We start from the raw sequence: 17,263 nt of genomic DNA on the forward strand, positions 1-17,263 counted from the left end.
GTGTGACCAGCTACTAGCTATGGGAAGCATGGAACATCTGTGTTTTCTTCTAAGCTACTTCTGAAATAATCAGCTAACTATATTTTTCTTTGAGAAATGTTTTGTAAGCTAAAATGAACAGTCTTTTCCTTTTCCCCTGTGGAGGGATCTACCATAGTCAGGTCTGACCACCACTTCCACTCTTAGAAACAGTCAGGCAGCTGTGAGCCTAACAGTGTTTTGCCATTAATGGACAAGGAGAAAAGGATGAATCTTCCATCAAAGGACAAAAACCCCAAGACAGTCTTAAGATCCTTACAGAGAGATTAAACTGCTGGCAAGACCCATCTCTGGCAGTTCAGAAGAGTCTTTGTCTCCATTCCTGTGTAGAGGAGGGCCAAATGACTCTAAATGTATCCACAAACTGAGAAAATAATGGGGAGGCTGTGGTTACATGCTCACACACACACACAGTTAGTAGCTCCACCCCTGCAAATAAAGATGCTGTGATGATCATCATTCTCAAAGGAGGGAGACTCCTTTTCATTTTGTAAATGAAAACTACTGAGAAAATCATAAAAACCTAGACTTTAGTTTCTTTGAAAACCTAAAGTATAAGATGAGAATTATAAAATAAAAAGTTCTTATTCAATCTTATATTTAGAATTGGAGTTTAAAAAAAAATCAGAACAGCTGGTTTGGGAATTTATTTTCTCTTAGATTCCATTCCAGTTATGAATATTTCCCTTTTAAAGTAATTTTCATGAGTTCTTTCTATGTAGTTCAAAATTGTGGAATCAAATGAAATCTTAATGGAAATAAACATTAGATTTTGCCTTTTTCCCAAACCCAGGACTGTCACAAGCTTGAAGAATTGATCCTGAATATTTCAGCCTCATACAATGTCCTGTAGCCAGGGGTGGGCTGTGCAGTGTTGTTGCACAGAGCTACTCAGACATCTGTAATGAGGCCCTCTTTCCCTTTGCTGCCTGCCTCAGCAGAGAGAGAGTCAGAAAGCAGCTCCAGTCCCAACTGGCTGCTGTTTGGCTGCTCTGAGTCAGACCTCCAGGCAGCTGCTGCTCCTGATGTGCAGACACCAGAACTGGCACGGGGAAGGAAGGTTAAACGTGATGCCTGGAAGGAACCTTTTCAAGGTGGAAGTAGGTAGCTCTGCCAGCAGCAGAGCACCAGTGGAGTGTACCGGAGGAAAAATAAATGGAGAAAGGAGCATAGGAAAAGGAACAGCATGAAAGAGTTGGAGGTCATTCTACTGAGCTGGGAAATGCCTCCAATTTGGTGAAATAGTCCAATTGTTATATATGGACATTCCACATATACATTCATGACTGATGTCCATCAGCTACTTGTGTGCATCCTGTTACCGTAATACTGAGCACTGCTTAGTGTATGAGCCATACTGTCTGACCCAGCCGTTTGGTAAAGCCCCTCACACAAAGATCTAAATACTTTGTTACAGAAATTCATAGGAGTAGCTTTCCAGTTTGGAATGAACTTGCACTAGTTCTCTTACTCAAAGAAAGAAATACTGTAGTAAATAAATGCCCTGCTTAGAAACAAGTTTTCCAAAAATGGCAACGTGCAGGAACAGAGAGCAGGCTAACCCTTTAACAAGGATAGAGATATATGGCCTCATCTGAGAACCTCAACTGAAAACATTCCTTCTTGTCTCTTGRAATGTTCCCACTGAGCTTATTCAGCTCTAGTATTCTAATAGCTTCAAGTACTTCTGGAGGATGCGTGTGAGAAAAACCAACATCATTTACGTTTTGGATCTTGACTATTCAGAGATGAAACTTTTAAACATAAAAGTTTTAATGGAGACATCACCATAACGCAAACTTTTCAACTCAGCTCTAACGGGTGTCATTAAAATGTAAAAAMCCTGAGTGCATCTGTGAGTTCATGTGATGCCTGCATAGGAGCCAGAACTTACTTTACTCTCTTAGCTATTGGAGGCTGAGGTGTTAAAAATTTTAAATCAGTTATCTTCAAAATACATCATGAGCCAATTATTACATTTTAAAATATAACAATAATATACCTTTTAGTATAATTTTTACTTCTCATTTACTGTACCAAATAGTCTCATTTTATATTAATAACATTCACAGTGTCCCACGTATTCATGCTGTTTTAATTCTCTTCTCTTGTTACATAAAACTGAGCAAAGCTTTTGTTCAGATGTAAAGAAAATAACCATTCTGCATGAAAAGAGGGGTTATAGAAAGCTTCTCTCCCTTTCCTGTCAAAGTATTTACCGCTGTCTCATTTCATTCAGTATGCCTCCTCGATATCTCTGTTTTGATCCTTGCAGTACTCCCCAAAACAGTGCTACAGCCCAGATGTGGGGAATCCTAAACCTGGGGGCGGGGAAGCAGATTGTTTCAGAAATATCTCCTGAGACTAAAGCACAAATGGCTTCTTATGCTGCTATATTGACAGTTTGCTTAGCTTTCCCATTTCATTTATTTGTTTTTGCTCTCCTGTGCTGTTGCGGGGGGGGATTGTATCAGTGGCATTTATTTTTATTGTGATAGATTGCGCTTCAGCATCCCATAATCACTTGTGCTGTCTGCCACTTTTTAAGGAGGCTTTGGCTCACTTTCTGTAGCTACTCTTAATGAGACTTTTCCCTTTAGTCTGAATGCAGAGTTCCCATTAATATCAATGGGAGTTGAGCTGTGTATCAAGGGAATACGTCTCATCGAGTGAGCGACCTACGGTAGGCAGCCTTTGTCGTGTTATGAGAGGAACTTTTACTGCCATCTTCATTTTATATTGATGTCAGACTTGCGCAGACCTTGTTTGTGCAGCTCCTCTTCAGTGCTTTGACCATGGTCTTTCTGTCACCTCCCCATGACTTCAGTATGCTTCACAGGCAGCACTTACAAGGAGAGAAGGGAGGAGGCACAAGATGTATAAGGAACATATTTTGCTTGCCTCGTGATGAGTTTTGTATTTCAGTGAATGCAGATCCCATTGCAGCTAGATACCTGACGACTGGTACTTGTTGCGGGGATGGCAGTCTGAGGGCTTTGTGTGTAGTTTAATGGGATATTGTTTTGTCTCTCTCAGGCTCAGATCACAGTGAATGGGAACTCTGGCACTGCTGCCAGCCCAGTGAGTCACTTTCAAAGGCCTTTTTCCCCTTCTTCAGCTTTCCCTCCACCAGCTTCTCTCAATTCCAACATTGTTATCATGCAGCATGGCAGGATAATGGGTAAGCCTTGCACAGAACGTTTACTTTATACGTTATGCAGCATATTCCGATTCATTTGGCCGGGATTGCAAACAATTGCAGAGTACTCTATAGCCATAGTGAAGATATTGTCTGTTCATCTACCTTGGGGAGAAAAAACGCAAGAAATAATAGCGTTTATTGTTAGATATGGTCACTCCTGAAATGGAGTTTTTAAGTTGTATCGCTTGCGTGCATGAGAGTGGCCTCTCACCACTTTTTCAGTACCTCTGCTGAGGAAAGAGAGCATATATCAATACAACTCAGCTTGCACAGCCCCCTTCTGATTTTGCCTGCTTTAAGAAACCAATGACCAATTTTGTACGCTGCTTCTCCCCATGACTTCTATAATCGCAGTGAAAACACTGCTACAAAGCTTGAGTCTCTGGGCTTTTAAACACCTGAAGTCCTATCAGTTTATAATTTATTTATTTTTTATAGAGCATTATTTATTGTTTTGTTTTAAATATTTAAATGATCAGCCCTACAAAGGAACTTTCTGTTTTGTCAGTATAATCCAGTTTTGCCAGTACAGTCATTTGCTTGCCACTTTTTCCACCAGTGTTTGCATATTTAGATAGCACATACATGCAAAAAACACTTTGAATGTGATCCTAGAGTTTACTTCTTTGTTGTGCAGGCAGGCAAATTAGATGACAGTTCCGGCTCTGAGACTTACGGCTTAGGTAAATGCTGCTTAACTATGTCTAAGCGATAAGCACAAAACCTGTGCGCGTGGGTTTCTCCACATCCCTAAATCCTAGGTTCTTTGACTGCTTCCATTTTCCTGATCTAATTCTTTATCAATTTTATTTTAGAAATACCTGAAACAAATAAAGTGTTTTCCCATGACTTTTGCTCTTGTGTGTTGCTGAAGTTTTATATTCCACGATAACAGCCTGATTTTATTCTCCTTGCTCATGAAAAAATCCCACTGATGGCAGCAGTTTGAGGCCTACAAAGAATGAAGGCTCAAATCCCAAATGTTTTCTAAATTTAACATCATGCACTTTGGGAAAAAGGCCCAAACATTCAGACATTTGCCACACAGAGATGCCCCTCACCATATATGTGTAGTACTGGATTATTTACAGGATTTCAGACTTGAGTAAACAGCTGAAACAGTCATGCCAAATACAACTCTTTGCAGTAGGAGGAGGCAGAAATATTTGAATTAAAATTAGAGCTTTCAGTAACCAGACACTTTTCACTGAATTATATGAGAATTCAAATCTTTTGCTTCGGAAAAATCAAAGGATTTTAATGTCATATGAAAGGCAATTGTAATTTTCACCAGTAGTGCTAGAAATATTTATCTTTACTCCCTACTTTCATTTATCCTGCAGTAGCAATGTCTGACAAACACTGTGCCTGCTCTTGCACAAAAACATGCTTAGCCATAATAGCCCACTAATTATTTATTGCAACACACTGCTTGAAGGAATAGGGCTCTTTTTCCTGCATGCAAGAGAGAAGTACCTCATCTACAACACCAGAGAATTTCACATGACACATCCTGGCAGCAAGGCATTTTTTGTTAAATCAATAACTCGCTCTGAATTTTAGAGGTAAATGGTAATAGTGATATATTAATTTAATTAATTATAAAGGGAGATTTGGGGGAGAGCGATAGAAATATTGCAAGCTGGCAGGAACCAGCAACAGCCTGCAGCATTCACCTGAAGTACTATAGGTGGATCATCAGATTGTTCTACTGGTGCCAAGTTACTGAGGTTCATTTTTATGGACTACATAAAGAGGTACTTCAACATACCAACAAACCTTTAGGAGATGAAAACCGTATCTAGGAATTTGTTTTAAAAAATACTCATGCGTCAGAACTTAATATTTCTAACACATATCATGTGAATCTTTGTCGAATGTTGAATGAAATCTATTGCTGTGCTTACAGGACAGTAATTTTCTGTGCTGTTTGGGGAGGAGGAGAACTATTGAAATTAAATCAGTTCAAAAGATGGGTAGGAAAAATGCAAGTTTGATTTATAGGAAGAAGGGCTGTGCTACCGCTGTCTCTCTATAGATTTTCCTGGGCTTGTGGGKTTTTTTTTCCTTTTTGCATGACCAAGAGGCTATGAAAAAGTGCCTCTAACCTAAGAATTTCTGAGCTGAATAGCCTAATGCATTAACACGCTTATAGCTCTGATGATGTAAGATTAAGCAGGGGGAAGCCCCAGCTAAGAAAATGTTTTTATGAAATGTGTGTGCGTGTGGTTCTTAGATTGTCGTCAGTCTTCATACAGCACATTGAAATTGTAAAGCATAACTGCTAAGTATGACTATTGTATCGTTATACAACATTCTGTCACATTATCTTTACAGAGTCCACAGAGACATACTCACAGCATGTTCAGTCTGTTGGCAGCAGCACCAGCACCAGTACAATACCCATCTGTAGATCCTCAGAGGAAGAGAAAAAAATTACAGTCATTAAAGCTCCACATTATGCAGGGATTGGCCCGGTAGATGAATCTGGAATCCCTACAGCAATTAGAACGGTAGGAAATTCTGGAGAATCTGTGTATGAACTCATACAATGAATCGATTGTTGGTAATAGGTTTTTCACATTCTTCTAGTCTTATATAACATGGAATACGGTGTGCGTAATCAAGAGACTCATGAATATAATATTGTGTATTGAAGGAAAAGGAGACTGCTAATGGGAGCATAATTGGGCAACCTCATGTTTCTAGTTTTAATTATGAGTAGTCAGAATTTTGTCTCTTGCATCCTTGCCTTTTGGATACATGCAGTAATTGCATTTGTCATGTCATTTTTAAAACGAAAGAAAAGTTTATACGTGTTATATATGTGTGTGTGTGCATGYAAATATATATATACATATATTTTATATGTATACATACATATGCATATATATAAATATATCTATCTCACGTTCCTGCATTTTGAGGTGGATATTTTTCTCATTTCATCAGTGTAGTGTAGAAATTAATAGTTTTATTCTGATAATAATGCAAGTGACTAATATTGTCATGGGAGTGCAATATATGATCGTTGTGCCCTTGGGTGACATGTAAATGAACAGCATGGAAACCCTTTCATTGTGACTAGCCCAGTTTTGATGATATGCCACTAGTGACTGCTTTAGTGGTCCCAGGATGTCAAACTGAAGAGTTTTGTTTTCACTGTGCTGAAGCATTCTTTCCACTCTGCTGTCAGGGCAGCCTCTTCTGGCTGGTCCAGACAGCACAGTGGCAGCTGCACTAGGTCTGTAAAGGAAGTGCTTACTGGCCTTCCCAGTCGGAGAAGTACTGTGCTAGTCGGAGAAAGAGTAGGAAGAGTGGGAGCCAGGATGAAAGCAGCAGAGCCCTTGCAGGTGAAGTTTTGTGAGGTGCAAGGATGTAACAGCTGTTGGATATATCCTCCCTGCCAACACTGACATATGGGGCTCTGTTGTAATTGCCAAGAACTGCTTCAATGGATTGAAAAATTAGGGGGAAAATCAGGAACTGATGGAGAGAGACAGTAGGAAAAATTCAGAATAAGTGGTAAGATGGGGACAATTCTGATAAGAATGGGGGGAAACTCTGGCATTTCTTGCTCTCTTTATTTTTGATATAGACAAATAATATGATCAGAAGTCTTTTTAAAATGAATAAATTTACTTGCAACAGTGCTCTAGCTTCCTACCCCTTCTCCAAGCAAATATGTCCCTTTATGTAGGATAAAGTCATTATTTTTGTTTGCTTTTTTAAATAGCAGATTTATTTAACAGGGTGGGTATTAGTTATATAAGAGTATAACAGAAATCCCCCTCAAGTGTGCTTAATGGAGTTGGCAAGCTGCCAACCTATATTTAACTTTCTGATCAGATGGTCTGAATCTCTGAGATTTTCTCCCAAATGTCTGCGTGCAAATTGAAGTATGACATTTTTCAGCTGCTCTTGTTTTATGTTATGTTTCAGTTTCAAAATATCTTGCAGCTTTTAACTTTAGTATTGTAGAAATGAGTCTCATGATCAGATATGAGTTAAAAGATTATGCTTATATGTGTGTGTGTGTGTGTAAGAGAGTGTGTCTGTCCTGCATGCTACTTTGTGCACTTATTCTGCCTCCTTAGGACTTAGCTGGATAGAAGTAAGATTGTTTTCAAGGTATTGATCTGAGATTACATTTTGAATATTCACAAGTATATTTAAGCCCACTGTACCCTAGTAGTGTGAGAAAAAAGGTGACRTAGTTGTCAGCAGAAGATTAAAATCAGCTACACCTCAGCATCTCTCAGGAGCGTGGTACTATGCAGAAACATGCAAAGGTGCTATAACTGCATTTCCTATAAACAAGAGAAGGTAGAATAGATATATTGCTTGCTCTTTCTCCAAGGTCAGTGGGTAATTCAAATAGGAGTCTTCTCCAAGAAAGTTCAGACTCACTGTCTGGAGGGATAAAGAAGTTTTCAAATTAGTTGAGCTTACACAGCATGCAAAGATTAAATGTTTCTTATTCTTCCATCCTTATGAAAAAGGCAACAGTTTTTCAAAAAAGCAGCAAATGTGGATTCAAATGTGATAGATAACAAACCCATTGTGTTCTGAAACTGTGCTACCTAAAGGGAAGCTTGTAAAAAAGAGTTTGGATGTATGTACAGTCTGGATTTGGAGTGCTTTTCAGGAGTAAAGAGGTTTTTCAAGCTGTGATGATCTTCTCCCTGTCTTTTTCTCAGAACATCATTTGTGACAGCTGTTTAGCCAAGGAAAGCAGAGTGATTCTTCCCTTTCTGCTCCTGCAAACTGTCTCTGTCCAAAGCTGCTGAGACGGGAAGGGTTCCTATAAAGCTCTTCCTTCTCTCCAAACTTACATACCATGTTAGCATGTTACCTCCATACTATTTTAGCTCCTGCCAGCTCAGGAAAGTGCAAGTCTGAAGCCTGAAAATTCAGATCATTGTTAAGTGTTGCTGCTGTGCCAAGCCCTGCCTCTAAGATGGTGAAATTCCAAGGCATTGGAGATAGTGTCTTTGGAAAAGAGTGACAAAAACATTCTCTCAGAAAAGCATTCAGTCAAATGGCACAACCAGACTTTACCACTGCCAGAGTCCTAGGAAAAGAAAAAACAGATTCATGGAAAGCAGTATGACTGCACTGTTTTAGTTGCGTTAAAATTTTCCAAAATGATTGCTTTGTGGGTAACCATCAAAATCAGCACACTGGAAAAAAAACTTTATTTTGTAAGAAGGAAGATCAACTCCCACCAGATTTCCTTTCCATAGTTAGTGATGTAACATTTCAGCTAGAAAAAAAGAACAGAAGGTCCACTGAGAGTCCTAAGTGTGTCCTTTAATTGTGTAGTCTGATGGATTGTTAGAATATTGCAATGATTATGTACTTCTAAATATCAATTGCAGATACTTCTTAGACCTTCTTAATGCTATTTGGCTGTTTGTTCATTCACATATGATACATGTGTGCCACCATTTAATTGCAATAACATATGCAAAGCAGTATGACATCTGAAATGACTTGATACATTGATGAATACTGCTGATTTCGCAAACAGATTTTGGCTTTTGGGGTTAGTGAATATAAATTGAGAAAGTATATTTTGAAATTAATTTATGCTATACCTCAACTCATCTTATCTGGCCTATAATGTAATGTGAAATTACTGGCTGAGGCTTTGAACATGGAGGAGGGGGGAAAGGATTGACAAGAAAAAAAAAAATTAAAATGCCCAGAAATGTGTTGGGAAGGAGGGTAATATGACCTTCTTCTCTGGTCACATGGAAGCCTCTCTATACCTGCTCTGTATGTGGAAGTTTTTGTGGATTTTTGGAGGACCTGGCTGATTAGGAAGATCTGGCAAAGAGGTATCTATACATCTTTGTCGCTTGGCAAAGCAGTAGGGTCCTGGCAGTAATATTTTTGCACTATTTCCTATCTATTCACCTACTACTTATTCAAGCTCAATTGGAAGACTTTTTTTGGCCCAGTACAATCAAAGAGGCAGGGTGGTACCGTAGGACCAGCACTGGTTTTTACTACTGTAGGAAATGAGGGATTTCATGGAGGGTATGGTCATGTGCATGAATGACTTCAAAGCTGCTGGGTTTCCTTGTAAGCTTTAGAACTTACATGACCTTGGAGCACCCAGCGGCATACTTGCTTGAAGTCCTGCTTAATTATTCTTACCCAAGTTCTGCTGGTATAAATGTTTAATACCTTTAGGGAAATCAAGTTAAAATGGCCCAAATCTACTTCTGAGAGTCATCTCTTTGGCAGAAATCAGCAATGGGGGTGGGTGGGAGAAGGGGCCTGGTCTTGATACAAAGCTATATCTCCTAGATTTCCTGCAAGCAGGCCTTGGTGAAAAGCATAACCTGCCACTTGAATTCCTTTCTTCCCCAGTGGATCTCTGAGTTTTTCAGTTGACCGTCAGTTCTTCCTTTAAACAAACTAAAAAAGCCATTTAATTGCAATTTTATGAGAACTCATATTCATTCCTCAAAATATGGAAGCATCTTCTACCTAGTTCCTCACAGTAAGAGCTCACCAACATTAACAAAACAGATTAGTTATGTATAGTAACTTTAACAAGAATTTAGAGCAAAAGTGCGATTCATTAAAATGATATGGAGCCATGTAAACATACTCAGATCTTCAGATTATTTTGTAGAGAAGAATATGTGGATTTTCACTTTTCACTGTAAAGGGGAGCAGGCAGAGGGATTGCAGATTTGTTATTATCTAATGCAAGATATTACACATCAGATGGGATCCTCTGAACTATTCCTGTGGGTTCTAACTAATGGAACTAATTCCATGGGGTTATAAGATAATTTTGTTCATCTGAATTAAAACTTCTGCTAGTCAGAAAAGCAAGTAAAATTTTAGGACCTAGGAAGAAGTAGAAAATAATCCTGAAAACATGTTTGCCTTAATGTAATCAATATTACTTCCTTTTCTGAAATACTATCATCTTATCTCAAAGAAAGATGCCCCAAAAATAGAAAAGGTGAAAGGGTGAGAGAGAAAAATAATTAGAAGCGTGAGGCAAATGTTGATGTGAGAAAAACTTGGAAACTTTGGGACTGCTTAGTTTTCAAAAGTAAAGATAAACATTTAATGAGTGATATTAATAGGTAAATTGTATTTACCTGCTTATCTCTTTTCAAAATAGAAGAATAAAARAAAACTAAGTTTCCTGGAAAGGCAAATTTAAATTTGATAAAAGTAAATACTGTTCGCATACAACCCCAGACTTAACTCCTAAATGTAGTATTGTCTTAACTCTTTTCTTGGTAATATTCCAAAGTATGTCTGCATTAACATTTTGAAGATAATTTAAGTCAGAAATTGCCAGGCATTAAAAAGAAGCTCTTCCTACAGGCTTGTAATAGCTGAGGTTCTTGCATTCTCCTGTACGGTCATTGTCAAATATAGGACACTAAGAAGATAAGCTTTTCTAGCACCAATTCCTATGTTCCTAAGCATTGCTATTCTCCAAGATCACAGTCCAAAACTGAATCAGCGTTGAATGCCTTCCAGAATTTGTTGCAGAGATTCCTAGATGAAAAACAAATACACCATTTGAAATAGAAGGTATGAAAATGGTAATATTGAATAGGGGACAAAGCATGATGGGCCTTAACTCTGCATCCAAAATAGCATTAAAGGTTYGATCAGATCTGTCCACACAGATAATTTTATTTCTTTGTTAATTGTTGAAAACTGTATTTTATTTAGACAGTTGACAGGCCGAAGGATTGGTACAAGACAATGTTCAAGCAAATCCATATGGTTCATAAGCCTGGTAAGTATGTTTTTTGTCTTGGCCATATATTTCTCAATATTAAGAAATGCACTTTTCTGCTTTTTGATTGGCTGCCGTATGAAAATCCATATGTTCACTAAGTATGAGATAGTGAATCAAATCAAATGGTTAAATTGGGTCACAGATCTTACTTCCAAGAGAGTTATCTTCCTCTGCTAAAAGCTGAATCTTTATAATGGATTTATTTTATTACTAGAAATAAGTAAAAATTAAAGTGATTAAAATAGGTGTGAAACCAGCCTGATTCCGTGTCACCATGGAGCTCAGTGAAGCGATGCATGTCACAGAGAATATTGCCTGCTCCCTCTCCAGCGTGAGGGGTCACCACACACTCCAGCTTGCTTTTGCAGAGCTTGTGTGTTAGAACAACACAGGCTAACAGGCTGTTTTGAGGGTACACTTTCTGTTTAAATTGCGTTTTTTCCATCTCATGCCATATTTGTTTTTGTTGAAATGGAGCCTTGGTGACATTACTAGCTTTAGAGTTATCTTCCTTTATCATGGTTGACATCCAAGGATGTTAAGAAACTGCATAAACAGCAATCATGCTCGTTACACCTTTGTGGAAGGAGGAAGACTTTATTCCGCTGACGTATTGCTTGCATTCAGTATGGTCGCACACAATGTTAGTGGGAGGAAAAAAATGTAAACATAGGAAAATTTTGGCTTCCAAGGTCTGTTCTGAGCACTAGTCACATGGATAGATATTTGAGGTTGTTTTTCATGGTAGGAACAACAGCTTAATAGTTTCTAATAAAACTGACAAGAGGAAGAAATGGAGCATGGGGAAGGGAGAAGGACAGCCAGCCAGCTATAATTTGCAATTTGGGGTTAACCAGTAACTACGCAATGTGGGTGTCTTGGCAAAACAATACCATTTTTACCAACAAGATGGTAAAAATAGCCTATGGTAAGTATAATGGGAAAAGAGAGTCTCCAGAAAACACCTACATGAGATGAGGTGAAGAAGTACCGGACTCGATTGCCTCCCAATCTGCTGATTGTATTTGCGAAAACAAAGCTGCATTGCTGTGATAAACTGGCAGGTGTTGCACTACTGTAACATGTATGTTTTTTTTTGTAGATGACGACACAGACATGTATAATACTGCATATGCATACAGTACTGGTAGGAATTATTCCCTCCCTCACTTCAAAATGACGCATTTGTTAATGTCAGCAAGTAACAGGGGTAGTCAGCTTCAGGCTTGCTTTTATAATGTTTATATAAACGCTTCTTTTATCATTTTGTTTGATCTCAGTTGGTGTTTTTTCATGCCTTTTTTTCCCAAATGAAACAAAGTTTTATTTTGGTTTCATTCTTGCTACAGAAATGTATTGCAGCTGTGGGTCTCCTCCTGCAGATGGAATACATTGTAATACTGTAGTTTCTGATTAAATTGCATTTATTTTCACTAACAATTGTGAGTAACTTGGTCTTTTCATGTCAAAATGAAAAGGGAACTACTGTGTGAATGTACAAATGCTAATTACATATATGGGAAGACAAAGATATTTGAGGGGGTTGTCCTTAGAGCACCTTTTTAAAATATACGGTAAGATTGCCTAGTCAAGATGCTTCTGTTTTATGATCTTGTTCATTTTTGCTATAGGCACTGGCATTGATGTCATTTAGCTGCAGGAAAGACATATTCATCAAATACTTACGTAATTGATACATCTTTCAGAGGTGGCAGAAGTATTTACTAGAACCAAAAAAAAAAGTGTGAATACACTATATGTGCAAAAACCCATAGTGCCTTATGCAAAAATCCCATTTGAAATTCTTTCATTTCAATGTTTGTGTTGCATTATTGAGAGCATTTGTGTGTGTCAGTTGTTCAAGATCTTGTTCAAGATGTCCRATTGCCTAATTGTCCCAAGCTAAAAATAATTACTAAAAACAATGAGAAAAGCATATCTGTTTCCTGTCCCTCCTCCTGAACCTAAGAAAAACTGAGAGGCAGGATGAGCCCTAGGTGTTAATGACAGGTTGCCATTAACAGTTCTGATAGACACATGCAGCCATTAACCCTCCATCCCTGTTAGTTGTTAATGTAATTTAACTGTACTGTACTTTACCTGTGTGCTTGTAGATTTATATAGAAATACATAAGTATTATAATGAGCTACATATTATGTAACAATGTGCTTTTAATAATGCATTTATACCTTTTTAGAACATCGCAGCTTTATTCACTGTGGGTTCCTGTAGTATTGCATGTTTTATTTATTAAAACTCATTCTCACACTGTGACTATTTCTGTTTTTCATTTTTATTAGGTAGCTACAGTCCATCCTTCTCTGCTCAGGCACACCCAGCTGCAAAAACTCAGACGTACAGACCATTGTCTAAAAGTGCTTCTGACAGCAGCTCTGATGCCTTTAAGGTTTCATCCACTTTACAGCCTCCATACGTGCCACCTCCAGTTCCACCACATCATCTGCGGGAAAGGTCTACATCAGAAAAGTATGTTAGTGTATTTTCAAACAGTGTTCTTGGCCTGTACAGTAATCCAATTACAGGATATCATGAAGGATAAAACAACAACTATAAAAGTAATGTGGCTACAAGGCCTTTACTCAAGGGACAGTAATTTGATCAGGGATAATCTTCACTGCTAGTTTGGGCATCATGCCTGGCAATGCCATTTCTTCAAAATGCTGAAGAAGTGCTTATTCCTACAAGTGATGCCACCATGAGCATTTAAGATTTTCATTCTCATTTAGCAGGCTTGACCTGCTTGTTGTGCTTCGGAGCAATCCACGCTGTAGCAGCTGTCTGGAACAGTTGTTATAAGGGTGGACTCTGAGCAGGAAAGGCTATTCATGGTATTCACTAGGAAAGTGACAGAATCTAAATGATTTAGTAAATGAAATTCAAGGAAAGCAAAACTGTAAGAGTATAACAATCACCCCTTGTTTCCCCCAGAGCTGTGAAGAATTTTATATCCCCATTTTTTTAATCTCCATCTGTGTTTTTGATAGACCAGATTAAAAGGACATTTCAGATTTCTCATCACTTCTCACTTGCTGCATGAAAACAGATACCATCAGTTAAATCCAGTCTGGTAGCAGTTAATTCCTGTTAGCTCAGGAAATAAATGCTTATCCTTCTGATGAAAACATGAAGAGTGCTCTGTGTGCAAATTCTAGAATCCTCATCATAGCTGTAGATACTACCTCAAGCACACAGCTTTTCTTTAGTGTTTACATTCATGAATACTATCTGTTAATACAATATTACAGTATTACACATTTTTATGTGTGTATCTATGTATGTATACATTTTAATACTAAAAGCATTCATTCTTGTTCCATTTGTGGATGCAAGGCAACTGTCTTGGATAGCTTCAAGCAGCAAAACAAAATCTGGTAATTTGTTAGCTTGGACACTGTAAACATTTTTACATGTAGAAATTGAACAAATATTAAAGTTTCAAATAAAAAAAATTCAGCAATTTGAATAAATTGTAAAAGAGATGAGCACCTGAAGTGTTAAAAATTCAGTTTATGATTTTGGCTTTTTGAAAAAATTTGAGATAGTGGTAACCCAAAAGATCATTCAGCAGGTATACCGTATGTCAGAGGAAAAAGAAATAGAATGTTGTATGATCTGCAGTAGCACATGCAATGCTTATACCTGCTAAACTAAACCACTTAGAGTCATGCATTTAAATCAGGTTTGGTTTTGTTTGCCCTTTCAGAAATTTATGGAGAAATCCTCTCTTTACTTCTCTTACCTATATTCTGTGACTGAGTTGGGGTCTGTGTACAGAAGTAGATACTTTGCTCAATGACTATTGAGTTTGGCTATTGCTGTTGCTGAGGGCAGGTTGTCAAGAGCAACTGCTAGGTGTTAGAGTTGGGCTGCCTCCTGAAGGCCAAGAGGTTTGAATTTTGTTAGCAAGCCATATAGAAGTGTAGGTTTTGTTAGCAAGACGCCAAAATGTAGATCTGCTTAGCTTTGCCTCATCTCTGAAGTTATGAGAGTCATCTGGTCCCAGGCCGAATGCCTCAGTCACAGAAACTGAGACCCCTTACAGTTCCTTTTGTCAAGCTTGAGAATAACTGCTTCAGCAGTTAATCTGGATGTTCTGCTTCTCCTCTTTTAATCTCCTGCAAGTTAAGACAGGCAGTGGAAATCCACGTTCTCCAGGCTAAAGGATGCCAAACTCTTCAGTTATGTTTGCCTGCTGCTGATAGCTAGAGCTAGTCAGTCTTTTCCTGTCATTGGAAAATTCTCCTTTTAATGGCCTACAAAATATGACTATTTAACATCTTACATAAGAGCTTTAAGGTCTATGTATATCACAATTTTAGACCTGGGAGGCAAGATATGCTTTGCGTTAACAGTCAGGCTCAAAAATATAGTCCACAGGGGATTGAGTGTGAATCAGAATTTCAGTAGCATCTTTTTTTCTTCAAAGAAAATTGCAATATAATACAACTTGATTAGAACATTTCCATTTTCCTTTTCATTCTCAGAAAATACTCCCTCTGCAACTGTCACTTTTCCTCAGTAAAAATATGTAGTAAAGAACCGTATGGAACTACTTCACTTAAAAATGTGTGTCATTTTATAAGTAGAGATGCCCGTGTCCCAGAGCTTGTGCCCATAAACATACTATAAACAAAAAGCTACTCCCTAGGTTTTTTGGTTTTTTTTTTTAATGCACATAATGTGTGTCAGGTCACATCAAACTAAGAGAAAGGCTGACATAATTTAGACAGACTGTGCTCTTTCTTATTGTAAACATAGGCAGTGACTACCAGAATTTCCCCTTTCCTTCACCTATTCTGTGAGGACCTAGTAGATCATTTGCAACAGAACTACATAAAAAGGTGGGTGGCTTACAGTTATTCCAAATGCAGTATGGGTAGTGACTACAAAAACTGCCTGGAAATAATAGCTCTTACTGTAATAGTAACTAGCTAACTGTCTCCCAAAAATGTGTAGGTAGCCATTTATATAGCATGGTGAAGGGACAAAAAATAGCAGAATAATAGGGATTATTTTTTATTTCTGTCATAACACTGGTAAATTGAAAGCAAATTTATAATTATAGAGATGATGAATAAAGTTCTTGTCCGCACATCAACTGTCATTGTCCTAAAGAACTTCAAATTCTTGCTAGTCTTGTTTATCCATTCAAATTTCCAAGGAAACAGTATACTGCTACAGAATATTCAGGAGGAATTCTACTACAGATCAGTAAAAAGAGCATCTATTAAACTTCATATTGTCTTTTAAAATAATTCCTCATTTTTTTGTCTCAGAAAATGTTGTAACTTTTTGGTATGGACTACTTATATTGTGCAATGACAATCATCTATCATTTGTCCATACTACTTAGTRTAGTAAATCATGAGATTCACGTAAGAGCAAGTATAATAAATTTGAGATTTGAGGAGGTATGTCATGGTATTGTGAGAGGGTATGTCGGAAAAAATTTGGGAAAATCTGGGAAGAGGAAGGATGATGAAATTCATCTGTTGATGTACGTATATCTCTTGCATGCAGCTGTAGAGCAGATGGGGAAGACAGTCCAACTGAATTGCTCCTATTTGTTATTTAGAAATGACTGGGATCCCCCTGACAGAAAGGTAGATACCCGCAAATTCCGTTCTGAACCAAGAAGTATTTTTGAATATGAGCCAGGAAAGTCATCAATCCTTGAACATGAAAGACCGGTAAGAGACATAAGTGAAATGGTGATATACAGGAAGAGGTTTGGTGAGAGGTCTTTTATTTATTTATTTATTTATTTACTATTGATTATAACTACTTAGATGATTATTGAAGGTCCTTTTTCAAATGTGATTTCACAGAAATTTTTCCTTGCTCTTTCCTGATGTTTGCGTTGAAAATGTGGGTTTGGTATATTTGCTACACTTAATTCTTCTAGCATTATCAAGAAATTGAAGAATCACTGTGGAAACTTTATGGATGATGAACAGATCTATAAATTAATGGAAGTTGCTTGTTCTATTTGGCATGCATCTCCAGCACTCCTTTTTATCACATTTTCAGTAGTATTAACAGCACATATGATATCTGATTAATTAATGCATAAAAATAAACTATTTGTGTTTTCAGGACATGCCTAATCATATCCTTAAGCAGATTTTGGTTGAATACTGGAACAGGTTGCCCAGAGAGGCTGTGGAGTCTCCATCGTTTCAGGTGTTCAAAACTCAAATGGCCACAGCTC

General features: G+C 37.8%; 1 protein-coding gene across 4 annotated transcripts in view; it reads left to right on the forward strand.

Annotated features, from left to right (window-relative positions):
• SORBS2 (sorbin and SH3 domain containing 2) overlaps nt 1–17,263 on the forward strand; it is a 79,010-nt gene that overhangs the window by 13,458 nt on the left and 48,289 nt on the right. Inside the window, exons 4-9 of one of the 4 annotated variants that reach the window (XM_026080780.1) lie at nt 3,076–3,220; nt 5,579–5,754; nt 10,961–11,027; nt 12,133–12,177; nt 13,332–13,518; nt 16,628–16,742. In XM_026080780.1, coding sequence (XP_025936565.1) covers nt 3,076–3,220; nt 5,579–5,754; nt 10,961–11,027; nt 12,133–12,177; nt 13,332–13,518; nt 16,628–16,742 — 735 coding nt within the window. Of the gene's footprint in view, nt 1–3,075; nt 3,221–5,578; nt 5,755–6,570; nt 6,595–10,960; nt 11,028–12,132; nt 12,178–13,331; nt 13,519–16,627; nt 16,743–17,263 lie in introns of those variants that run through there. The other 3 variants (XM_026080798.1, XM_026080804.1, XM_026080789.1) reach the window with 3 other exon arrangements.

The sequence above is a fragment of the Apteryx rowi genome, unplaced genomic scaffold (assembly GCF_003343035.1).
Source record: "Apteryx rowi isolate R43461 unplaced genomic scaffold, aptRow1 scaffold_1158, whole genome shotgun sequence".
In the NCBI taxonomy this organism is placed as follows: domain Eukaryota; kingdom Metazoa; phylum Chordata; class Aves; order Apterygiformes; family Apterygidae; genus Apteryx; species Apteryx rowi.